Source organism: Nicotiana tomentosiformis, chromosome 4 (assembly GCF_000390325.3).
Source record: "Nicotiana tomentosiformis chromosome 4, ASM39032v3, whole genome shotgun sequence".
Classification (NCBI taxonomy): Eukaryota; Viridiplantae; Streptophyta; class Magnoliopsida; order Solanales; family Solanaceae; genus Nicotiana; species Nicotiana tomentosiformis.
The window spans coordinates 136,349,204-136,375,910 of NC_090815.1; the positions used below are offsets into that span (position 1 = coordinate 136,349,204).

The window sequence follows — 26,707 nt, forward strand, 5'->3', positions numbered from 1 at the left end:
TATAGTTAAAGTATTACAATGAAGTGTGTGTGTGTAGAGAGGTATAGCCGTATATATATGAGAACACGAAACGCTATGACCACAGGGTCGGGTTCTTTTAGGGATAGACTTGTGAAGATCCTAATTAGTATATATAATTTATCATCAAATATATCTATTTGTAAATTGATTCATCGACTTATAACTTACTTAGATGCATCGATGAATATTAAAAACAAAACGTTTGACCTATATCGACTAATAGTAAAAATAAAACATCTCGACCTATATCGATTAATCTATATCATGCATTATTAGTGATGAATGAATGAAAAATAGAAGAATTAATACTAAACATCTTTGATACTAAAATAGAAGAATGAAATATATATATATATATATATATATATATATATATATATATATATATATATATAAATAGAAGAATGAAATATATATATATATATATATATATACACAAATTAAATAAACGAAAGAAGTTATTAGTATTAAGTAAATGAGTTAAATTAATAGGTCAAACTTTAACAAACTATATATATACACATTAACATATACTATAACAAGCTATATATATAGTTAAAGTATTACGGTGAAGTGTGTTTGTGTGTGTACCTATATATATATATATATATATATATATATATATAGGTATAGCCGTATATATATAAGAACACGGAGCGCTAGGACCACATGGTCGGGGTTCTTTTAGGGATAGACTTGGGAGGATACTAATTAGTATATATACTTTATCATCAAATATATTTATTTGTAAATTGATTCATCGACTTATAACTTACTTAGATGTATCGATTAATATTAATTGATGATTAATCAAAATATCTCGACCTATATATCGATTAATCTATGTCATGAATTATTAGTGATGAACGAATGAAAAAAGAAGTTATTAGCATCAATTACAATATAGTGTGTGTGTGAGAGAGAGAGAGAAATTACTCACATACTTAATTATAACTTATAAATTTACTTAGATAGATGCTATTATAATTTATTAAAAGTAAATAGTTAATATAATTATTTATAAAGATTATGCTTATAGTTTATAATTATTTATAATAATTGCATAGTTAAATAAAATAAATGCTTATAGTTTATAATAATTTTTTATAGTTTATAATATTTTAAGAAAAAAACACAAAAAAAAAAGAATTTAATTTTTTTTTAAAAAAACCGACCAACGGTCAACAACACTTAATATACCGACCAAAATTACCCACCAACTTTGGTCGGTAATTCTGAAATCAGAATTGAAAAACGGGGGAACCCCCATTTCTCTCTTATCTTCCCCTCTCCTTCTCTATTTCCCTCACTCAATACCTCCCCATCTCCTTCTCTATTTCCCTCACATAAATCCCATTCCCCACCCCGCGTCGCCACCGCCCAGCCACCGCCGTCACCGCTGCTACTGCCGCCCCTCTCCTTCTCCATCTCCTAAAAATTCTAGGTTTGAATTATAACCCATTTATTTATTATTTCTAGGTTTTGTTAATTAGTTGTGAATTAGTTTCAATTGATTAGTGTTTCAATTATTTGAACATTGCATTTTATTGAGGATTAGGGTTTAGATCTTATTTTAATTAGTTTTATTAACTAATTAGTTTTGTTAATTAATTAATTAGTTAATTAGTTATGAATTAGTTTTAATTGATGAGTGTTTCAATTTTGAGTTTGTATTGTCTTGAATAGTTTAGTTAGAATTGAATTATTAACTTTGTATTGTCTTGAATAGTTTAGTTAGAATCTAGGGTTTACGATTTGTTCTTGTGAATCGAACTTTTAGGGTATGGGTTGAATTTCTTTAGTTTAGTTAGTTTATGTTTAAACTCGTAGGATATGAATTAAAATTTTAGTTTTTAGGATTTGTTCTTGTGAATTGAACTTTTAGGATATGAATTGAACTTTTAAGATATGAATTGGACCTTTTGGATATGAATTGAACCTTTAGGATATAAATTGGTGTAATTAGGAAAAAATAATTATCTTGAATTAACTAAAAAAGATATAATTAATTTATAATTGTAGAATAAATTAATTTGTTCTTGTGAATTGAACTTTTAGGGTATGGGTTGAATTTTTTTAGTTTAGTTAGTTTATGTTTAAACTCGTAGGATATGAATTGAAATTTTAATTTTTAGGATTTGTTCTTGTGAATTGAACTTTTAGGATATGAATTGAACTTTTAGGATATGAATTGGACCTTTTGGATATGAATTGAACTTTTAGGATATAAATTGGTATAATTAAGAAAAAATAATTATCTTGAATTAACTAAAAAAGATATAATTAATTTATAATTATAGAATAAATTAATTTATTCTTGTTTTATTTGTATAGATGGAACATTGTACTTGGATGTACAATAGGAATTATCCTAATCGGCGGGAGTTGCAGGAGGATTTTGTAGAAGGGGTTGATGACTTTATTAGACATGCAATGTCACTTCCACCGTACCAAAGCGAAAGAGTTATTAGGTGGCCTTGTGTGAGGTGCGATTGTATGAAATTTAAAAAATCGGAGAAAGTTAAGCTTCATCTTTATAGGAAGGGGTTTATAAAGAATTACTTTGTGTGGACTAATCATAGAGAGATCGATGGTAGCCGTGGGATATTTCATAACATGGTTATTGGTGAAAATAGTAGGTCGGTGGAGAATACAAATCTTGATTCTAGAATTCAGGATATGGTTGCGGATGCTTTTGGGATGCACTTCGGGGGTGAGCCCAATGAAAATGTTGAACAAACTCCTAATAATGACGCAAAACATTTTTATGAACAGTTAGAGGAAGTTAGTCATCCACTACGTGAAGGAAGTCCGCACTCTGAGCTGTCTGTTACAGTTAGATTACTAAGTATCAAATCTGATTGGAATATTTCTCAAGCAGCCATGGACTCTTTCATTGACCTTATGAGTGAAATAGTTGACCCTAATATCAACTTACCTGGTGATTTCTATAAGGCAAAGAGATTGGTTTCTAAGTTAGGACTTCCGTCAATGAGATTTGATTGTTGTGAAGATGGTTGCATGTTATATTATAAAGATGATGCAACTTTAGACAGTTGTAAATTTTGCGAAAAGCCTCGTTTCAAGAGGCTTTCCAGCGGGAATATGATCGTTGTCAAGGCGATGTATTATTTACCTCTTATACCTAGGTTAAAGAGGTTATATGCATCGATGAGTTTTACTCCTCATATAAGATGACACTTTGAAAATAGAAGACCACCTGATGTTATGTGTCATCCTTCAGATGGAGAAGCTTGGAAGCACTTTGATAGGACATATCTAGATTTTGCTAGTGAACCAAGGAACATTCGGTTAGGTCTGTGTGTGGATGGCTTCACGCCTTTTTCTATATCTGCGACACCATATTCATGTTGGCATGTCTTTCTTACACCTTAAAATCTACCACCTGAGTTGTGTATGACTAGTCCATATATATTCTTAAATTGTATTATCCCCGGTCCACGTAATCCAAAAGGTTTGATTGATGTATATTTGCAACCTTTGATTGATGAGCTAAAACAACTGTGGTATGATGGTGTTGAAACATATGACATATCAACCAAGCAGAATTTCAATTTGCGTGCTAATTTAATGTGGACTATTAATGATTTTCCTGCGTATGGAATGTTGTCTGGGTGGATGACTGCTGGGAAGCTAGCTTGTCCTTACTGCATGGAAAATAGTAAAGCGTTCACTTTGAAACATGGCCGAAAGCAATCATGGTTTGATTGTCACCGTCAATTCTTGCCTGATGATCATGAGTTTAGAAGGATGAAAAATGCATTCAAAAAGAATAAAGTGGAATATGATTCTCCACCTCCGATACTTTCAGGTGAGAAAATTTGGGAGAGGGTCCAGAACTTCAGTAAAGTTACTGAGGCTCCACCTTATAGATTCCCCGGATATGGTGTTAATCATAATTGGACGAAACAAAGTATATTTCGGGAGTTGCCTTATTGGAAGGATAATCTTCTCCGACACAACCTTGATGTCATGCATATTGAGAAGAATTATTTTGACAATTTGTTCAACATAGTGATGGATGTTAAAGGTAAGACAAAAAATAACCTGAAGACTAGAATGGACTTACAAGAATATTACAGGCGGCATGAATTATACTTGCAGACAGTAAACAATGGTAAGGTGTTCAAGCCCAAAGCAAGTTACACATTCACTTTGGAGGAAATACGACAAATTTGTGATTGGGTTACGGAATTGAAGATGCCTGAGGGTTATGTGTCGAATCTTGGAAAAAAAATAGATATGGAGATAGGGAAGTTGAGCCATTTGAAAAGTCATAACTGCCATGATTTCACGGAGACCTTAGTGCCTATTGCATTTTGTGGTTTGCTTGAAAGAATATGGAAACCCATCATAGAGATTAGTTTGTTTTTCAAAGACTTGTGTTTTACCACATTAAGGGAAGAAAACCTACTTCGGATGGATAAGAACATTCGTGTAATTTTTAGTAAGATGGAAAAAATATTCCCATGCGATTTCTTTGATGTGATGGAACACCTTCCAATACACCTTGTACACGAGGCACGACTTGGAGGGCATGTTCAATGCAAATGGATGTATCCTTTTGAGAGGTAATATTATAAGTTTAATGTAATATTCTATTTTATTTGAATGTTCTTGGCTAACATGACATTATGTAGGACAATTGGCAAATGCAAATAATTTGTTAAGCAGAGGAATATGATTGAAGGATCTATATGCGAAACCTATCTTGCAAAGGAAACTGCACATTTTTGTTCTTATTATTTTGAGAGTAACGTGCCATGTTCTAGGAATAGGCCCAATAGGCACACGGTTGAATGTGTGAATGATCCACTATATCCACCAATGTCCATATTCAATTAACCAGGCCGATGTTCTAAGGATGTTAGAAAGAGAAGTTTGAGTGATATGGAGTACAAGTCAGCTACACTTCATGTGTTGCTAAATTATCCCGAAGTTGTACCATTTCTCAAGTAAGTATTGATTTATTAGTTATCAAAATGTAAAATTTACTGTGACTACATATTGATGCAACTACTAAAAATATTTGATGTGTCACAGTCACTTCGTGGGTCAATTTGGCCATGATGCTGTATATACGAGATTTGATACGTGGTTCAAACAGTTTGTAAGTGTATATATATATACACATAGTGAATGTATAAAAATTGATTCATAAGTTGTGCTAACTTATGAATTTTTTTAACACTATGTAGGTAAATAATCTAAATAATAGTGTAAATTAATTTTTGAAAGATATATCTTGGGGACCTGGGCTTCAGGTCACAACAATGTCTAAGTACGTAGTGAATGGTTATAAATTTCATACAGAGGATTGCTCTAAAAATAAAAATAGCAACAACAACGAGGTGTGAGTTCAAGGTGGTGATGGCAACCAAGTTGGAGATATTGATTATTATAGTGTGGTCAAAGAAATATTACAACTAGAATATACAGGTTGTCCATATAAGAAATTGATACTCTTTAGATGCAAGTGGTTTGACCCAAATCCAACAAGAGGTACAAGAGTACACCACCAATACAACATAATTGAGGTTAATCATATGAGGGAGTATGATCGCTATGATCCTTTCATAATTACACATAACATTAGGCAAGTATATTATGCTCCTTATACATTGCGGTGGAATAAGTCCGATTGGTGAGTTGTAATAAAAACTAAGCCTGTAGGTAGGGTGGAAGTCGAGAATGTGTTAGATGTTGCATATCAAAACGATATCTCCAGTGTTCACCAAATAGTGGACGATCAGTTAGAAAATGATTTGGAACATCCTGAACGCATATTGGAAGAAGTTGATATAAATGAAGTAATAATTATAGAAAATGAGGACGAAGAATCAACTGATGAAGCTCAAACAAGTGAGGACGAAGAATTCTCGGACGAGGAACAATACGTCAATGAGGATTAAAAAGTTAATTTTTTAAAGCACTCTCGTTTTATAGCTAGTTTCTTATATGTTTCAATCTAAATGTGTATTATATTATGCAGATGGCAGGCAAGGGTCAAGGTAACAATGACCCTACTAGTTTTCGGGGTCGAAAAAAGGGTAGGAATGGAAAGATGAGGGTAGAAAATAATAGTCCCTCTTGTCCACCCTTTTCAGAGATGCCTATGTCTTATCCTCCACCACACGGCTATACTGAGCTGCCACAACATCACGAGCCGTACACCTTAATTCAGACACTAGGTCTTCCATCACAGGGCCATAGGACTATACGTCCAACATACAGTCCAGCTGAATCACAACCATCTGCATCGCAACCATCTACATCACATCCACATGGATCACATCCCTACATATCACAGCCACATGAATCGCATCCATCCATGTCATAGCCACTCGGGTCACAACCATCAGTATCACATCTACTTGGGTCGCATCCAGCTATGTCGCAGTCATAGGGATCGCAACCATCTTCATCATCGACTCCATATATTGCAGGCCTTCGCCTGCGAGGAAGTAGCTCTGACCCGCCTACACAGTCTTTACATGCCTCTGATACACATGCTTTGGATGGTGATGACGAGGTAGTGCATTATGATCGATATGGTAGGATCATCATAGTCCCTGAGGGTGATGGGTAGGTGTTATTCATTATTTTTGCGTCTATTGATTTGTAACATTTTTACTAAGATATTAATGTATTTTTATTGTTAAATTGCAGGTTCATGCCGGGTAATAAGACTACGAAGATAATCACCAATGCCATCAGAAAGCTTTATGATGGCCCTTATGCGACTTGGACTGATTGCCCATTCTCGCTGAAGGAGCAAATTTTCAATCGATTTAAGGTATAAATGTTCTTTTAAACAGTTTAATAATTTATATTTATGATATTTCCATCTAATATTTAACTTCTCAAATACAAATCAAGTGTGTATGGGAAGACCGCTATAGCGCGGAAGTGACTGCACATTTTCATCATAAAGCTCGCAAGAGATTGGCGGATGCTTTCTCGGATGCTAGAAAGAAGAACAAGAGGCTTGGCTGGTTACTTGAGAATTTGTGGAATGATTTGCAAAGGCAATGGCTTACCGCAGAGTTCTTAGAGAGGAGCAAAAAAGGAAAGAAAGCTCGCGCATCCAAGAAGAGATGCTCCTTGCACACTGGAGGTGCGATCAGCCTAGGGACAATAAAAAGAAGATTGGTATGTAATTGCTTAAATTATTTTACTTTTCTAAGTATATCTATTCTGTTTATTAACTAAATTAATTTATTTTCAGGAAAAGAAGTATGGGCGTCCAATGAGTCATGATGAGTTATTCAAGAAGACAAATATTGTGAAGAAGAAGAAGAAGAAAGAGGGGGATCAAGATAGGTGGGTCGAGGACCGGGCCTCGACTACATATTTAAGCTTTCAATTTTTTTTAAGTATTATAATTTACTTTTATAAAATTTTTGAAATACTGATTTAATTTAAAATAATATAGGGTCGCTACCAAAGTAACATGGAGGAATTCATCCGTAGTCATCCAGTTGGTCAATCGGGTGAGCCAACCCAACCTTCGGATGAGGATGCTGAAAGAATATGGTTGGAGTCTGTTGGCGGTCCAAAATGGGGGAAGGTATATGGGCTTCCTACTAAAAACTTCCATCGCTATAAGAGTGGAATGCGAGGAATAGGGACTTCCTCGCAAGGCGAGCAACTTAATAGGGAGAGCCTCCCCGCTATGCGGGAGACAGTGACAAAGCTCACATCCGAGCTAGAAGCGGCCAAGGAAAGAGAAAGGCTTAGAAATGCTCAATTCCTTGGCATGCAAGCTCAGATCAGAACTCTCCTATCCAGTGGAGCTTTTCCGTAGCCCCGATCTCGTGAGTCATCTCCAGAGGGTCGACCTCCATGTGATCGTTCCTCCCGTCCTGCTCGTGATCGTTCCTCCCGTCCTCCCCGTGATCGTTCTTCCCATCCTCCACAAGACCGTTTTCTATACCGTCTTCTAAATGAAAGTTCATCAGACGGTGATGATGATGTTGTAGAAAATATCCCTTGACTTTTATATACTTTGAACTAGACAAATAGAACCAGTTTTGAACTAGTTGTAATTAGTTTTAACTTGGTTTTGGATTTTTATGTTCAATTGAACTTTAATTTATTAGTTTTAAAGTATTTATTGAATGTTTTGGTTGTTGTTGTTGTGTTGTTGTTGTTGTTGTTGTTGTTGGTATTAGGTGTATTGGTATACTGGCAGGTGGTGTAGCTGCCAAAACAGGCATTTTATGCCAAAATTAAACCCAGAAAGTTGGTCGGTTTTTAATTAAAAAAAAATTATTCCAAAATACCGACCAAAGTTGGTCGGTTAATGAACATTGAATTCCTAGAATTCAACATTACCGGCCAACTTTGGTCGGTATTTTGCCTGCACTGTTGAGGTTACCGACCATAGTTGGTCGGTAATGTTTAATTTTAATTATTTAAAAAAAATATATATTTCAATTACCGACCAAAGTTGGTCGGTTTTTTTAAATTTTAATAATTAATAAAAAAATATAATTTAGTTAAACCGACCAACTTTGGTCGGTAAAATTAAATTAATAAAATATGTTTCCGACCAAAGTTGGTCGGTAAGTACTTAAACTTGTCAGATGGTCGTTTTAAGTTACCGACCAAAGTTTGATCGGTAAGCTATTCCGACCATCAAAACACCGTCCACACCTTAATGGTCGTGTTTTGGTCGGTAATTGGCCATAACCGACCAACTTTGATCGGTTTTTAGCGAATTTCTAGTAGTGTTTCTATTAATGCTAAATTAAAGCCATTTCTTAATTTCCTCATTATTTGCATTAGGAACTTAAGGAATGTGTCTTTACCTTTTTTTATCTGCATTGGAAATTTTAGCAATATTTTTTCAACTCTGAACATTACTTAATTCCCTTGTGTAAAGTATCAAAATTATGTAATTCTATTAAGAGACGGACTATCTTTGTTTTTTTAACAAAATATTCTCTAGTATATGACTCCAAATTTAAGATTAGTTTATATTTCTGTATATAACTTAGATCTAACTTTAAACTTCAATAGTACAGGAAAATTTGCATAACTTTTCAAATCTATTTTTCCCCTAAAGAAATGTGATAAACGCCTTTCATTAATTATCTTTAACTGATTTTCTAATAATTAACACCAAATACTGTACAATCACACTAAAGTACAATTTTCGAAATTATAGTTGGAGTAAATAATGCTGACTTTCCTCGTTCTTCCTCCTGAAGGCTAGCACATTAAACCTTCGTTTGGATCATTGTTACCAATCGTTTTATAATATATTGTATTGTATTGTACTGTATTGTACCGTATCGTTTTATGAATACGACGTTTGGATAGATTGTATGGTTTGTTGTTGTTAAATAATATTTTGTTGTTTGGTTTGACTGCATCGTATTGTACTGTAATTGATAAATTTACTAAAATACCCCCAATTATTTTAAATATTAAGTTTATCAAGAATTACATATAAAAATAATTTAAGAAAATTTATTTCGACTAATTTATCACCAATTATGTCTTATAAATAGATTACACAGTTAAATTCATGCAAATTCTAACAAAATTAGTATAAAAAATTAATAATATTAAAAATAATAATAAGTAAACTCCATTAATAAGTAGATCATAATAATAATAAAATAATAAAATAAAATATTAAGTACACTCTATTCAGAATTTAGATCATATATAATATAATCAAACTTCTCTATAACAACCTCGTTTGTTCCGAATATTTTTGGATATTATAGAGAAGTGTTGTTATAGAGAACATATATTATAACATAACATGAAAATTGGTTTCGGAAAAAACTTGACTTTTATAGTGAAGTGTTGTTATACATGAATGCCGTTACAGAGAGGTCTGACTATATTTCCCAACATGACATATAATCCATAACTTAAAGTACATAACATAATAGTTTTCTAACAAAGTAACATATAATCCATAACGAAATATTCATATTCCATGAAATCCTAGGAATTATACCATAACTAATATTACTCTAACTCAATTGCCATGTGAAAGCAAGAGCAAAAACCTGAAAAATAAGCTTAACTATCATTAAAAAAAGAATAATGATAAAGAAACAAGGAGTTAGGAAGATAAATAATAACACTTTATACACTTGAAAACAACCATACTTGAAAACAACTAATATTATGTCTAATTGGATATTAAAGTAATTAGAATTGGAGTTAAAATTAAATTAGGAGAAAAATCGAAAAAAAAGAAGGCAAACTATACTTTTTTACCTTTGATATTGGAGTTGGCAGAAAAAAAAAAAAAAGGTAAGGAAGACAAAGTGAGTTATAAGTTAGAGATTTGAAGTTAAAATGAAAAAAAAGTTAAAGCGTAAAATAGAATTGTGAAGTAATAAGTTAGAACATAACTGGAAAGAAAAATAAAAAATAATTCTACTATACCAAATTAATTATTTCAAAAAATAAAATTTTTTATTGTTCAATACAATACAACCAATTTTAACTAAATAATCAAAACAAACATTGTTTTGGGATAACAATACTAACATAAAATACATACCATGGGTAACATCCAAACAAGACTAAAGTATTTCCTATCTTCTTTGTTCACTCAAGCCCTAATTCGGCGGAGACAGGGAGGGAAAGAACTGAGAAATGGGAGCGAGCAGCGATCCGAACCAAGACGGGTCCGACGAGCAACAAAGACGGTCCGAGATCTACACGTACGAGGCGCCATGGCACATCTACGCCATGAACTGGAGCGTTCGCAAGGACAAGAAGTACCGCCTCGCCATTTCCAGTTTACTCGAGCAGTACCCGAACCGGGTCGAAATCGTGCAGCTGGACGACTCCAATGGAGAGATTCGCTCCGACCCGAAACTATCATTCGAGCACCCGTACCCGCCCACTAAAGTCATCTTTATACCCGATAAGGAATGCCAAAAACCCGACCTCCTCGCTACCTCGAGCGATTATCTACGGATTTGGCGGGTCGCGTCCGATAACAGTCGGGTCGAAATGAAGAGCTTGTTAAATAATAACCGGAACAGTGAATTTTCTGGTCCGTTGACTTCCTTTGACTGGAATGAAGCTGAGCCGAAGCGAATTGGTACTTCTAGCATTGATACCACGTGTACAATTTGGGATATTGAGAGGGAGACTGTGGATACTCAGCTTATTGCTCACGATAAGGAGGTTTATGATATTGCTTGGGGCGGCGTTGGAGTTTTTGCTTCCGTTTCAGCTGATGGATCCGTTAGGGTTTTTGACCTACGCGATAAGGAGCATTCGACGATAATTTACGAGAGTTCTGAGCCCGATACGCCACTTGTTCGCCTCGGATGGAACAAACAGGATCCTAGGTACATGGCTACTATAATAATGGACAGTGCTAAGGTTGTCGTTTTGGATATTCGTTTCCCTACGCTTCCTGTAGTGGAACTACAAAGGCATCAGGCGAGCGTGAATGCCATTGCTTGGGCCCCTCACAGCTCTTGCCATATTTGCACTGCTGGTGATGACTCTCAGGCGCTTATTTGGGACTTGTCTTCAATGGGCCAGCCTATTGAAGGTGGATTGGATCCAATTCTGGCTTATACTGCAGGTGCTGAAATCGAGCAGCTTCAGTGGTCTTCCTCCCAGCCTGATTGGGTTGCCATTGCCTTCTCCAACAAGCTTCAGATTCTAAGGGTGTGAATTAGCATATGTTCGCTCTTTCAAACAGCTGCGCAAGTAATTTTTTTTTTCCTTTTTGGTATTTTACTCCCAAAAAGTTGAGGCTTATTACTGACAGTAGTTAGACCTGAATAGCTGTGCTTTTGCCCGAGCTCGATTATGGTGGAAGACTGGAATTCATGTGGTCTGTGATTCAGTTCGTCCACATTAATGTGGTTGGTCTGCAACTTCTGTAGTTTGTATTCTGTTTATTGAAAACATCAGTTGGATTAATTAATCATATGTGTTTTGATGTTCCTAGGAGAATTGTTTCTACACTAAGGAACTGTTAATACTTCCACATGCTAGGTTTAGAAATTGCTTGTGTAAGATAAATAGTAGTACTAGCTTAAAGTTCTTATCAACTGATCACAAGAGTTTCAGGCACCATTTAATAACCATTTCGGAAAGTTAGTTCCCGTGGTACTTCTCGAATTGGAGAAGTTGTAAAATGAGCAAAAGGGTAGCAACATGTGTTCCACTTCGTAAATGATTGTATTTAGTAACAGTGTTAACTTCTCACGAGACCTATGATTCCGACGCATATCATTTGATAAGATGTTAGGCATTAGTTCCAGAATCTAGTAGCGGTTTTGTGGATTTAACTGAACTTATTGCTGTCGGCTCAAAATATATATATATATGTGTGTGCGCGTGTGTGTGTGTATATATTTACAAATTTAGAATTTCTACATATAAGATCACACTCATTTCAAACCCACAAACTCTAGATTTACTCTGCCAGTTCGAAGCGTAAGTATCTCCAATGATTTCGGAGTAATCACTGCCTCAGTAATCAGCTACTTCCCAGCAGCTAAATTTGGAACTATGTGCTTGAAATATCCAACTGGAGGCAGTCATTGTCGTAATAAGCGCCTCTGCTTGGTATTGGTGAAGGGTGAAGTTTTTCATCGTTGGAAACAATGATATATGGCGAATCTTTGTCCCATTAATTGGTAGTGTGTAGTTTTTCATTGTTGGAGACTTCAAAACCTTTGGATTGAGATACAGGGAATCAGACTATGTGATACGCTGGAATAAAGAAGATGCTGAAATGCTTTGGCATCTTAGTAGCATCTTCTTTGACTATTTAACATGGAACTTGTCCAACGAGCAGCTTGCGTTTTCCCTGCTATTGTTGTCCCTGGTATCTACTATTCAGTTGATAAGCTTCTCCAGATTAGAATATTCTCATATTCTGATACCAGAGACACCGTCTTGGGCCAAACTATTTGCAGCTCCCAGCTAACGCTCCCAAGTTTGCTCATCACAATAATCACCATGAAGGTTTCATGAATTTCATGCACCGTGATGAAGAGGTATAGTGCACTCTTTCTCTGCAGGTTTTTGGCGCAGCAATTTTTTTAGTCCATTTCACAATCACAAGGAAGAAAAGGGTTATTAAGCATGTGTATTACACAAGTCGTTCTATTATGTCTATGTGATCTTAGAATGGCAGGAGTAGGTACTTTGAGCTGATTATGAAGCTATGTAGCGAAGAGAAATAACCTTTTTGGTTCCCTCACTACTTTAAGTGTGCATGTGTGGATAGTTCTAATTCTTTTGATATTTAACTGGATGCTGCATGCATTTTCAGCTCAACTAGATCACCTCAAGGTTTGATCCTTGTCGTCATGCGGAGCAGTACCCAATCCCTTCTCGTGTCTTGAGAGGAAAGCGCAACAAGGTGATGCTCTGTTTACTTAGTTATTCACCCAGTCTTGTTTTCCTCCTTGTGTCTTTGATCATAAAGCGTGACAAGTCGACGCTCTGTATATTTATTATTCAACTTGAAATTTTTGAAAATCTTCATTTTGTTGATGAGGGAGCGTGAAGGTGACGCTCTGCTTATTTATTCTTTACCCTGGAAATCATGAGTTTTGTGGTGTCTCAATTGTTTCCGAAACTCGAATCTTGGATTTTGTCCAATCGACATGCGACCTCATCTAGTCCATTGAATAATATAGATATTCTCTATTGCTGCTAGTGTTTTTTTTTTTTTTACCAGGGGGGTGGGGGGGTCACTTTGATTAGACACCCAATAGAATTTCAGCTGTAGTAAGCTTAAGTTATCTGATCTTTTTGGCATGTGCCTGGCTATGATGGCACTGGTGATAACTCCATTGATGTCATGTCGTCATGAGCTTGAATGTTGAAGGATCAACAACTTCACTTATTAGCCAGTGACACAACAGTGAAGTTGAGGGGAGATTAGATGGAATTGAGGTGCTTAAATGTAGACACTTTATATATCTAGGCTCACTGTTCAAGGAAAATAGAATGATATATGAAGATGTTGTGCATAGGAGAATTTGATGCGAATAAAATGGGCTATGGATCAACAGTAGAATTTCCCCTTTGCAAGAGCAGGAAACAGGGGTGGCAAGTGGGCCGGTCCGGGCCCTAAACGGGCCAAGTGGGCCAGTCTCGTGGGCCGCGGTCCCGGTCCAGTCCCGATCCTTAAATAAACGGGCTTAGCGGTCCCGGGCTAAACGGTCTTTTTGTAGGAACCGGCCCGGGACCGGGCCCACGAACTCATGGTCCCGGGCTAAACAGACCGGGCCCGTGTGCTAAGTGGTTAAGTGGGCCCAACGGCTAAGTTGTGTTTTTTTTTTAAAATTAAATAGAAATTAGAGACAAAAAGATATTAAAAAAATATCTAAGGCAATGCCTTGTAAATTTATTATAGAATTGTGACCTAATTTTTTAATTCAAATTTAAAGACAAAAATATTGTAAAAAGATATTCAAAGCAATGTCTTGTAATTTTATTATAGCAATAAAAAACATGGCAATATCTTTTCTTAGTCTTCCTTTCCTCCTATGGAATGAGTACAACAAGGTGCTAATACCACCATTGAGAAGAAAAAGGAACTAATCAAGATGTACCAAAATACAAGTTACATAATACATACTAATTTTTGTTCATACAAGTTACATGCTATCTATTACAAACTTCAAAAATCCTTCAAGGTTCGGAGGAATTTCCGTTGGTGGCGGCGGAAAAATAGCTTGGTCATCGCCGCTTCCATTGTTGGGTGAAGCAGCATCTTCAACAAGTTCAGCTAGCATTTTTTCGTAAGCTTCATCTTTCTCTGGTTGTGATTCAGCAAGTCCAAAATTTCTTCTTTCCGAACGGATTCAATCTCTGAAAAGTATTGATTTTTTCAAGTTCTACCTCATAGACGCTTTATAATCACCGATTTGAAGTTTTGCTTGACTGAAAGCGCTCTCCGATGCCACTGTTGAAGCTTGAATAGTAAAAATGTCTCGGGTCATCCTTGAAAGAACCGGAAAGTGTTGTTTTTTGTCCTTCCACCATTGCAAAATATTAAAGGAGCCGTCGGGATTCACTTTCTCAATTTGCTGCGACAAATAAACTTCAAGCTCATTTAGTTGTGAAAAATCATTACTACTAGAACCAAAAGAACCCCTAAACCCCGCTCAAGCACTAAGTACTCTTACTCCCACAGTTCTTTTAGATGATTGAGAATCAGAATGAGTTGGAACATTTGGTCTAGCCTGATTTAATGCAACTTGATAAGCATTATAAATAGTTTGAGCATTTATTCTCTAATTGAGGCTATTGCTTCCGGAAGTTTAGGCAACTCAATAACTCATCATCTTCAAGTGCTAAACCATTATAAACAGTTTCATACCAAAATTGAGGACCTCCTAATTTCATACAAGGATTTAACAAAGCAGCAACACCATAAATAGGGGGAATAGGGAAAAAATATTTTTTAAACTTTTTTCTCATAGAATCAATAACAAGTTTATAAATTTCTCCACCCTTTGAAAATAGGAAAAAAGTGTAATTATAAAAAGTTTGGGGTTAAAATTAAGTTGGAGGGTTAAATGGCTATTTTTTAAATAGCCAACGACTATTTTTTAAAGCCCGACAACTCTTTTTTAAATAGCCAAACGACTAGTTTTTTTTTTAAAAAATATCCGTTGGGCTCGTTTGGCCCGCCAAGTGACCGGTCCGGTCTCGGTCCCTTGGCGGACCAAACGGTTACTACGCAAGAAACGGCCCACGAGACCGGCCCAAGCCCACTTATAGCAGTCCTACCGGTTCCGGCCCACTTAGTCTACTTAACCCGGGGGCCCGAGCCGGTCCTGGGCCCGGATGAAGCCCACTTGTTACCCTTAGCAGGAAAGGGCTGCCAAAACATTTGAAGAAGACTTGGAACACCATATGCTATTTGGTGGTGTATATGGAAAAAAAGGAATATAAGCTGTTTTGAGGATCCGAGAAGCTCAATTTGGCAGAGTCCCACATGAGCAGTGATAGGGAGGTACCTACCGAAGTGAAAAGGCAAGTGCTATAGCGAAGCCAACAATGTTGTATAGGAGTAAATGTTGGGCCTCTAATCCCAACCTATCCACAAGATGAGTGTAACAGAGATGTGAACCTTAAAGGTCGATGTGCTGTCATACAAGATTAAATAAGATGAGAAAGGATCAAATTCGTTAGAAGGAAATAGCGTACATAAACGATAAATTATAACAACAACAACCCAGTAGAATCCCACCAGTGGGGTATGGGGAGGGTAAAGTGTACACAAACCTTACCCCAACCCCGGAAGGGTAGAGAGGCTGTTTCCGGGAGACCCCTCGGTTCAGAGACAATAGATCCGTAACAACAGCAGAAACCAGAAAAAGTAATATCAGCAACGTGAGAGACAACAAATAAATAGAAAAACAGTAACACAAATACTATGCAAAAGTGTGAAATACAACATAAACCGCTAGCAGTCCTAGAAAAAACACTACCAGACTAGCCAGTGCAAAGAGGAAAAATGCTCGACTACCTTAACCTACAACCCTATTACTCGACCTGCACACCTTCCTATCAAGAGCCACGTCCTCGGAAATCTGGAGTCGCGCCATGTCCTGTCTGATCACCTCGTCCCAATACTTCTTAGGCCGTCCTCTACCTCTTCTCGTACCTCCCAAAGCCAACCGCTCATACCTAGGGGTGTTCTCGGTCGGTACGGTACAGTATTTAGACATTTCGGTTCGGTATTTTTGGTATTCGGTTTCTTAAAATCCTATACCAATACCGTACCTAATTAAATTCGGTATGGTTCGGTTTTTCTCCTTTTGGTTTCGGTTTATTCGGTTCGGTAACTTCGGTTTATTCGGTTTGAATACTAACTAGTGGATTGAGCCATAGACCGTAATGTTCTAAATTAAAGTACTCAAAAGTACAAAACTGAAAAAGTTTGTTACAAAAGTTTTGTCCAAAACTAGTAAATATCAACCAATAGAGAGAAAACTGTGCATAAATGAATAAATTTGATCATTAGAAATGTCTTTGTTACTTGTTTAAAGTTAATTGATGAACTTAGAGGATGAAAGAAAGTAAAATTTTAAATTTTTTTATATTTATGTTATAATTGATAATATGTGTTTTGTGTATTATAATATATATTTCGGTACGGTATCGGTATTTCATTTTAAAATACCAAATACCATACCTAATACCATTTTTTTTTAAAACTTAAAAAACCAAATACCATACCGAATACCAGAATACCGAATACCAAATACCAAAATTTTCGGTTTCGGTACGGCAATCGGTATTTACCAAATTATGCACAACCCTACTCATACCTCTTAATCGGGGCATCTAGGCTTCTCCTCTGCACGTGCCCGAACCATCTAAGCCGCGCTTCCTACATCTTGTCGTCCACCGGAGCCACGCCCACCCTTTCTCGAATATCTTCATTCCTAATCTTATCCAGCCTAGTGTGCCCGCACATCCATCTCAACATCCTCATTTATGCTACTTTTATCTTTTGGATATGTGAATTCTTGACTGGCCAACACTCAGCCCCATACAACATGGCCGGTCTAACCACTGCTCTATAAAACTTACCTTTAAGTTTCGGTGGCACATTCTTGTCACACAGGACTCCAGATGCTAACCTTCATTTCATCCACTCCACCCCAATACGGTACTTAACGTAAACGATAAATTAAGAGAATGTAAATCCTTATATAAGACAATTTTAACTTATATAAATCCTTCCCTTTTTCAAATTATATACGCAAAAACTTTTATAATTCAATTATTTCCCCAACATTTAGAACATTGAAATCTAAAAAACTACAAAAATCTGCATGAACTAATATTTTTAGTATTTTGAGGTCAATTATGAACATTCCACTTTGACATTCCATCTATAGTATTTTGGTCATTTAAGTTTAAATTATAAAAAGAGAAAAAGAGAGGTTTTCAATTACTTTCCAGTTCCATCCACATCGCTACTCCTATTCCTATGGAATAGTTTTGTTGGCAACTTTGTTAAGAAGAGAATAACTAGGTAAAACTAGCGGTCTAATGTGAAGAGTCATAAAAATAAGTTAATTATTTCCTTCAATTTTTTAATAAAATAGATAGTTGTTAGTAAATACTATAAATTTCCTCGTTCAAAATTCATCCTCCTCCACTATTACAAACAGGAACATTAATCTCCTCCAATATGTATCACCGGAAATTGATTATAAAGCAGAGGGATGTGGTTGCAAAGCATGTATTCTAAGGAGATTTTTAAGGGCAGCACTCCGTAGCCACACTGGACCTGAGCAAGCAGACACAAGTATTTTAACATTAGCCAAGTATGTTTTTCCAATGGCAGGGGATAGAAACATGGTCTTCTCTCCGTCATCAATACAAATATTGTTGGGTCTCATCACGGCGGGTTCAAGTGGTCCGACCCTTGACCAGCTTCTTTATTTTCTCAAATCCTACTCTATTGATGAACTCAACCGTCACTCTTCTGAGCTTGTCAATTTTGTCTTTGCTGATGCTAGTCCCAATGGTCGCCCTCTTTTGTCTACCGCTAACGGCCTCTGGCTCGACCAGACTTGGAACTTTAATCCTTCTTTCATACGTATTGGGGACAATGTTTACAATGCTGTTTCCTTTCCTCTAGGTAAATAACTCAGAATTCAACCAAGTGTATCATTCAACATTTTTGTAGCATGAGCCTCAGCACATAATATTAGATTAATTCTAAAATTTATGTACATAAAATACCTAGTTTGGCAGTGAAACCGTGAGTATATGATCATATGCATATGTAGTTAAGGGCTGCTTAGAGACGAAGCATTATATGTTAGGCATTATTGGGGGAGACGAAGCATTAAATTGGGGTTTATCGGGACCAATGCTACGAGCTTCCGGAATAGAATGGGATCTTCGTAAAGTTGATCATTATGAGTCTTACGACGAATTTGATTGGCAGGTTCAATGGCAACGAGAAGGGGATTCATTAGCTCGTTATTTAGTACGAATCAGTGAAATGACAGAATCCATAAAGATTATTCAACAGGCTCTGGAAGGAATTCCAGGAGGGCCTTACGAAAATTTAGAAATCCGACGTTTTGACAGATTAAAAGATGCACCATAATTTGGGCACTGAATCCCCTCGGGAGCCATAAATTTCACTTAAGGGTTATGAAAATATAAAAAAATAAACTAAGAAGCTAAGAGAATTCAAGATATAATATATATACATAAAATAACTAAACTTTTGATGTTGCTATACATTGTAATTTTCTGACGAGACACCCCTTAGCCTAAGGTGGCTCCATCACTGCAAGTAGGGATGATTTTCTAACTGCTTTACTGTTTTGAGCAATAATTGCAATGTATAAGGTATATCAAGCTACCAATTACTTAGATTTGACCATAGTTATTTTTTAATGAAATTACAGTAGCTACTTCTATGTCTGCATGTTATTTTGAGCACGCAATAATCAGAAGTAGTATTAAGTATTGGAATGAACAGACAACAAGTGGATAGACAGCAAATGGATTGAAACAGTGGATTCATGAATTTCAAAACCAACTAATTCCATTGATTGATTTAGCTATGAGGTTGCTTAATGGTGACATCATTATAGTATGAGGAAAATTATGAGTTCCTGAGTTATTAATTACTACAAAAAATGCAGATGCCATCTAGTTCATTCGTTATTCCTTTCTTTTACTTAAATCATGAATTTGTCATACTTTCTAATTATTAGGCTTTAATATTGTGCAGCTGATAACCAGCTAGGTGTATATAGCATAAATGAAATACTATAATTGCGTTTCTACTTTTAGCTTGATCAAACTTGGTGCAAATGGATTGTGAACTAGGACATCAAAAGTAACAATTTCATTATAAAATCTTCCTACTCCAAACAACCAAAAATAAAATAAAATAAAATTAAAGAATCCTTTTTTATATTAGTTTTACAGAATTTTGATTGATGTTGTAGGCTTCTGAGGTGGCAAATCAAGTGAATCAATGTGTTGAAAAGGAAACAAGAGGCCTTATCAGAGGAATTCTTTCTCCCAAATCAGTTGACTATAGAACAACACTTGTCTTGGCAAACGCACTCTACTTCAAAGGTGCGTGGGATAAACAGTTCAATGCTTCATTGACAAAACGCAAGGTGTTCCGCCTTCTCAACGGGACCTCTGTTCGAGTGTCATTCATGACTAGTATTAATAGGCAATACGTAAAAGCTTTTGAAGGTTTTAAGGTTTTAAATTTTTCAAAAGTCCGTTATTGAGGTAAATGAAGAGGGAAGAGAAGCTGCAGCTGTAACCTATTGTTCGTGTTTTTTAACGTCATATACGTCTGTGGACACAGTTGAGTTCGTTGCTGATCATCCGTTTCTCGTCCTGATTAGAGAAGATGCAACAGGCATGATATTGTTTGCCGGTAGCGTCCTTAATCCTCTCTCTGAATAAGTCATATTCCACTACATGGAGGTTGATATGTGCTCTTTTCGTCTTTTTGAGTAGTGCTTGGACTTCTTCTCGTGCACAGAGTTGGATCAAATTCCGCCTTCAAGCCTTTTCCATCTTGAAGTAGAAGTAATTTATTTTGGAAGCGTATTGTCATGTACTCTTCATTGAATCCTACTTATGCTTTACGTTCTACTTTGAAAAGATTTAACATCAAAGGTCTGTCCAGTATTTCAGTTTCTAGTTATGGTTGCGATGTTTGTTACCAGGAGCAACAAGATCAGGCTGGTAAGGATTAATAGCCTGTTTGGCCAAGCTTCTAAAATCTGCTTATTTTGAGAAGTGTTTTTCAAAAAAGTACTTTTGGTGAGAATTGGTTTGTGTTTGGCTAATTAATTTGAAAAACACTTTTGAGCACTAATTAGTGTTTGGCCAAGCTTTTAAAAATTGCTTCTAAGTGTATTTTTCTCAAAAGTGTTTCTCAGAAAAGTGCTTTTGGAGAGAAGCTACATTTTTCTGCTTCTCAAAATTTGCTTCTGCTTTTCTTCAAAAGCACTTTTTTCCTTCTAAAAGCTTGGTCAAATACCTCAATTTTTGGCCAAAAGCTTTCGGCCAAAAAAAAGAACTTTTGGCCAAAAAAAAAAAAAAAAAGCTGACAAAACAGGCTATAAGGCTTCATTTCTGTAGCTACATATGTTTTCTAACTGTGGAGAAGTACATGTGTAGGTTTATCTCAAAATCGACCCATGCCTAAAGCAAGTTAGGAATTGCTACTAGCACATCCACTTTTCTATTAAAGTTATTCTTGTTGATGATGCATATCTCATTTAAAAGAGTATATCACTGCGATAAACCATGCATGTATACCAAGGTGTCTTCTCAATAACTTGTTACAAACTTTCTGGTCCTTGTAAATTATCGGGTCTATCTTTAGATGATGTAATTCGAGGTCTAAATGACAGCCTAATAAGGCTACTTTGAAATATTATTCTAAAGCAAATCAAATACCTTATGATTTGATAAACGTGAGTGCCTCTATCCTTTGCCAAGCATTTATTAACATGAAATCTTTTATTGTATCAATGTTTTTATATGATAGTAATCAATGTAAATTTTAATCTGTTTCGTTTTAAAAGCCTATTAGATATGTTGTCTTATTTCCATCAATGTAAATTTTAATCTGTTACGTTGTAATAGCCTATTAGATATGTTGTCTTATTTCCCTTGCTCTCTTTATATAAACTTATCTACACTTCATTGTATAACTAGCTAGCCAAGCTGATTTTCTTGGAAAATGGAGAAAATTCTGGCAGATTAATCTTGGTTAAGTGGTTTAATTCTTCCGGCCTTGAAATTTGATTATCCTAATCATATAATGTGTGTTGGGGAACTTTTTCTTAATATGCTTGTGGTTGGCTGGTTCTTTAAATATTCTTGTAATCTAATTTGGCGAGATGGATTTAAAAAAAAAAGCAAATTATACTACTAGGCAGGCTGCCTAGTAGCTATTTTATTAATAATAAAAAGAAAAAATCACAAAGGAAGAGTACAAATAAAGGGGGCAAAAGCTGCAGTCGTGTTGCCTCTATTACCTTGGCCATATAATTATCCATGTGCGCCTCCATATGACAGCCTCATGATATGGCTCATGATGTGGCTGCTGGCAAAGTCTCACGAGGGCGGATGATCTCATAGCCGTTTGGATACATTCCCGACAGCATAGGACATATAGCAAACACATACTGAGTTAGATCTTACCTTACAATTCCTATTGAGGCATGAACAACCTCAACTACTAGCAAACATGTAAAAAATAAGAACTAGAACGAACTAGATATTCTATGATCATTACAAAGTTTATAACACACTTTATGATGATATTACAATGATGATGCTAATAAAATGATAAAATAAAATGAAGTAGAAATTAGAGTAACCCCTTCATTGACATTGCCTAATAGAGTAACCCCTTCATTAGAGTAGAAATGAAGTTAAAATGATAACACACTCTTTGCCGCTGCTCTCATAGGAAGTTGCCTAATAGTAACCCCTTCATCGACATTGCCATCAAAACTATTCTTCCTTGTATGTGCCTTCTTTTCGCCATACGTGTTCGGTTGTTTTTTTTTTTTTTTTTTTTTTTTTTTGTTATATTTCATTGGACGATAAGTATTATTAATAGTAGCTTAAAGTTTTATCGGCTATCAATGCTGTGACCTAATGGTCAATTAAATGGAAGGAAAATTATGAGGTCTTAGGTTCAAGGCTAAAGTTGTGGTTTAATTGAAAAATTGAATTATGAAATTTTGAAACTCATTCACTCATAAAATAAGTACTGATATTGATACTTATCGAGTATGGAATAAATTTCTTTTTCTTTGTTCCTACGAGCTAAAATAATATGTTGATATCTCTAGTAAACTCCATGAAAGAAAAAATTAATGATTCATAAAGTTTTCGCAGGAGAATAGTCAATAAAATGAAAGAAAAATTATGAGGTCTTAGGTTCAATTCTCAAGAATACAAGAAATGTGATTTCTTTCCATAGTGCACGAAGACTAATCCAAACACCATTGTTAATCAATTATGTTACCAACCGGCTGGGTTAAACTTGTATATAAATATGAAAACATTAAAATTATCGGTTGTCTTGAGCCAAGAGTTTATCGGAAACGATATTTTTATCTTCATAAGGTATGAGTAAGGTCTGCAAACACGCTACCCTCCTCAGACCCTACTTGTGGAATTTCACTGAATATGTTGTTGTAGAATTATTTGTTGTGTATGTATAATAGTAAGGTCTCTTGTCTCCCCTAACTCTAAATTCTAAATTCACTTATGAATTCATCTCCAGCCTCGGCAATCACCTGCATCCTAACAACTAAATTTTACAACTATATATGTGCTTTAAAATTGAATAGGAGGTGTCATTGCCACATTATATATACTTATTACCACAGACTTCTATCATTGGCGAAGCCACATGGTCATAAGGGTGGTCAACTTCGTCGAAAAATTATACTGTGTACATAAGTAAAATATTACGTTTTAGAGGTATATAACACATATTGAACATCTTTTTACACTTCTTTTAAAATTGAACACTCTTGAAGAAATTTTTAGTTTCGCCGCTGCTTCTGCTTAGAGCTGAGATTTCCATCGTTGGAATTCGATAAATTGGGAATCCACATAATCCTAGATTCCTTGGTATTATTAGAGAGTGTACTATTTCATGGCTGGAGACATTAAAAAAAAATTAGGATTGAGATATGGTTAATCAGAATATGCGATACGATGGAAATATGGAATAAAGTAGATTCAAGAATTGCTTTAGTATCTTTGGCAGAATCCTCTTTGACTATTTAACACACAACTTGTCCACTCTTTCGTCTAGTTTAGACTCCTTAATTATAATTAGGTACACGTAAATATCAATCTATTTTAATCATAAAATAAGCGTTGAAAATACACAAGCGATAAACATTGGCTGGGGCTGATAATATAGCATAGGCAATCACGATTGCACAAGTACATTATTGTCAACTTCTCAACTACGTGGGTGCTAAAATATTAATCAACATGTTTTTGGAAATTTGGCCGAAGCTAGAGTGGCCGAAGCTCTGTTCATTCGTAACTCTTTCGTCAGAAAGTCACACTATATATAATTTTTTTTAAATATATGTATAATATACGTTGATTCCCTTGATAAGATTTCATGTATTACTATTGTTGACGTTGTTGAAATATATGATAACTTAATAGTTCCTGAATTCCTGAGCCGAGGGTATATTGGAAACAACCTCTCTATCCTCACAAGGTAGGGGTAAGGTCTGCGTACACAACCTTCCCCAGACCCTGCGGTGTGGGATAATACGGAGTATATTGTTAATAATTCCTGAATTATTCACTACTGCATTTAATTGGTTCTTTGAGGTTTTTGGCGCACTGAATACCAGTGCCTTTTAAGTTGCTCGACCTTATCTCTAACTGAGTCGCTTCTCTTTCAAGTTTAGAATATGGTATAGGCAAACAATTGTCCAGTCAAGATTTTAAGTCGGTAAATATAATGTATGATATTATTAATTACTTAAATGAGCATTTAAACTTGATCGATTATATGAATTTGAATTCGTGAAACTTCTTTGATATTGTGGTCCATTATTTAAAGTGATATTTGATCTCAATTCTTCAAACTAATTTATAATTATAAAATAATAGTAGGCAGTTGTTAACGTAAGAGAGAGATCCATTTTTATGATTGTCTTTTTCCCCATTCTTTCTTTGTCCGATTCGACATGCCAGATTTAGTCGCTTACGTAATCAAAGCATTATGAAAGTACTAATTTAGAGTTTATTTATTCTTTTTATTTTTATGGATTGAGATTCATAATTTTTTTTCTTGTCAAATTAATGTTTTTTTTTTTATAATTGTGTAGGTCTTATACGGATTACGTCTGATCGCAAATAGCCTAAATAGTACCCAAAATAGTACTAATTTAACGATAGTGGTCATCATGTTGACCTGAATGCAAAAAGAAAATTAACTTTTTAAAATGTTTGTGGTGATGGAATCCATTATATAAGGCAGATTAGAAGTACCTTTAAGTAGAGAAAAATAAAAATAAAAATAAAATTATTCTCTTTTTTAAAAAAAGATTGATAATATTTTCTTATTAATTTGTTTAAAAAAAGATTGGTATCTTTCAATATTTTCTTAATAAAAAACATTGATAACCACATAAATTTTATGGCAAATTTCAGATCACAAGTTTTAAAGTTTTACAGCCATATAAGTGCTATGACTTATTTAACACCATATATCCCAAAAGTCTTCCCTTTTTTATTAAAATTTGTGCGAAGTCAAGCTAAGACAATCTTTTTGAAACAGAGGAAGTAGTATGTTTCTCTAAAATTATTTGTATTAATTTGTTGTTTCACTTATACAACAACAATAACAAATTAATTCAGTGTATTCCCCATATCTTGTAAAGATAGAAAATTATTTTCGATTGATTCTCGACTCAAAAAGAAATGAAAAAGAAGACGAAACAAAAAAAAAAGTAATAATAGCAAGAAAAGATGAATAAAATAATCGAGACGATTATTGTTTCACTTATCAGTTAGTAAATTTTATTGATCAAAACGTTACGCTTCAAACTGTAAATTCTTACTATGATTAAGCCTTTTCTTACTTTGTTAAGTATGTAACAAAAAACAAAATATTTGTTAATTGGAGGATTAGTAGGTGGATGGTCCCTTTAATTTGGACAGTAATGATTCCAAAGTGAGTATGGTGGAGCAACTTGCTATTTTTATTTCTGTGAGATCAGCAACTTGCTATATACTTCTTTAGATTATTCTTTGGTTCCTTTTCTTTTAAATCTCATAAGACGCAAGTGGAGTCTCTTTTTGGTTAATCACAACCTTTTTTTTCGTAAAAGAATGTGTGACATAATATTACAATAATAAGAACAATAATAATTGCAGTCAAAGCTAGTGAGAAATGAAAACAAATAGGAGATAATTAACTGTAACTTGAAAGAACAACACTAAAAGCAGAATAATATTTGCAATTAGCCTAGATTTCCACTCTTAAATGTTCTATCTCACACACACATAATATATACTGTATATATATAAGAAGAAGATGGGTTAGCATTTCGAGAGAGTTTCACATGCTTCTATATTTTTTATCTCTTTTTGAGAGATTTTTTTCGTTTATTTTTCTTGACAAAATTATACTATAATCTTTTCTGACAATTCATCTGATGAAGTTGCCAACCCTCCAGATGAAAACGGTAAAGGACAAATCAATTAATTATGTCTTAATTTTTAGTCGGGGTCAATTATATAAATTTTTTGAATATTGAGAGAATTCATTAAACTTTAATTACTTTAGCACCACTAATAATGTAAAAATACTCTACTACGATAAAAATTTATCTACTGTAGTAGCTTACATACTTTATTTTCATATTATTAATTATGAACAGTAGTTCTAGTTATTTTTTTAAAATACATAATAGTATAAAAAATACACTATCATATAATAAAAGTTAGTAGTAAATAAATAGTAGTTGTCAATATCTACACTTTTTCTTTTTTATTCCAAGTTGGAGCCTTTTATATTTTCGAAAATGTGGTCCTGATTTGCTCTTGGTGCAGCTGTGGTTTGTAATAACACTACCTAAAACTACACAAATGTTGTCATCACTCTGATTACCCA

At 34.8% G+C, this 26,707-nt stretch overlaps 1 protein-coding gene and 1 pseudogene across 1 annotated transcript; both read left to right on the plus strand.

Moving 5' to 3' along the window:
* The first annotated feature begins 10,592 nt into the window (after positions 1-10,592).
* LOC104114040 (WD repeat-containing protein LWD1) lies at positions 10,593-11,968 on the plus strand. The gene has a single exon (XM_009624383.4). It carries the CDS (start codon positions 10,672-10,674, stop codon positions 11,710-11,712), a length of 1,041 nt encoding a protein of 346 aa, XP_009622678.1. The 5' UTR covers positions 10,593-10,671; the 3' UTR covers positions 11,713-11,968.
* Positions 11,969-17,139: 5,171 nt separating this feature from the next.
* LOC104114048 (serpin-ZX-like) lies at positions 17,140-20,749 on the plus strand (annotated as a pseudogene).
* Positions 20,750-26,707: the final 5,958 nt, after the last annotated feature.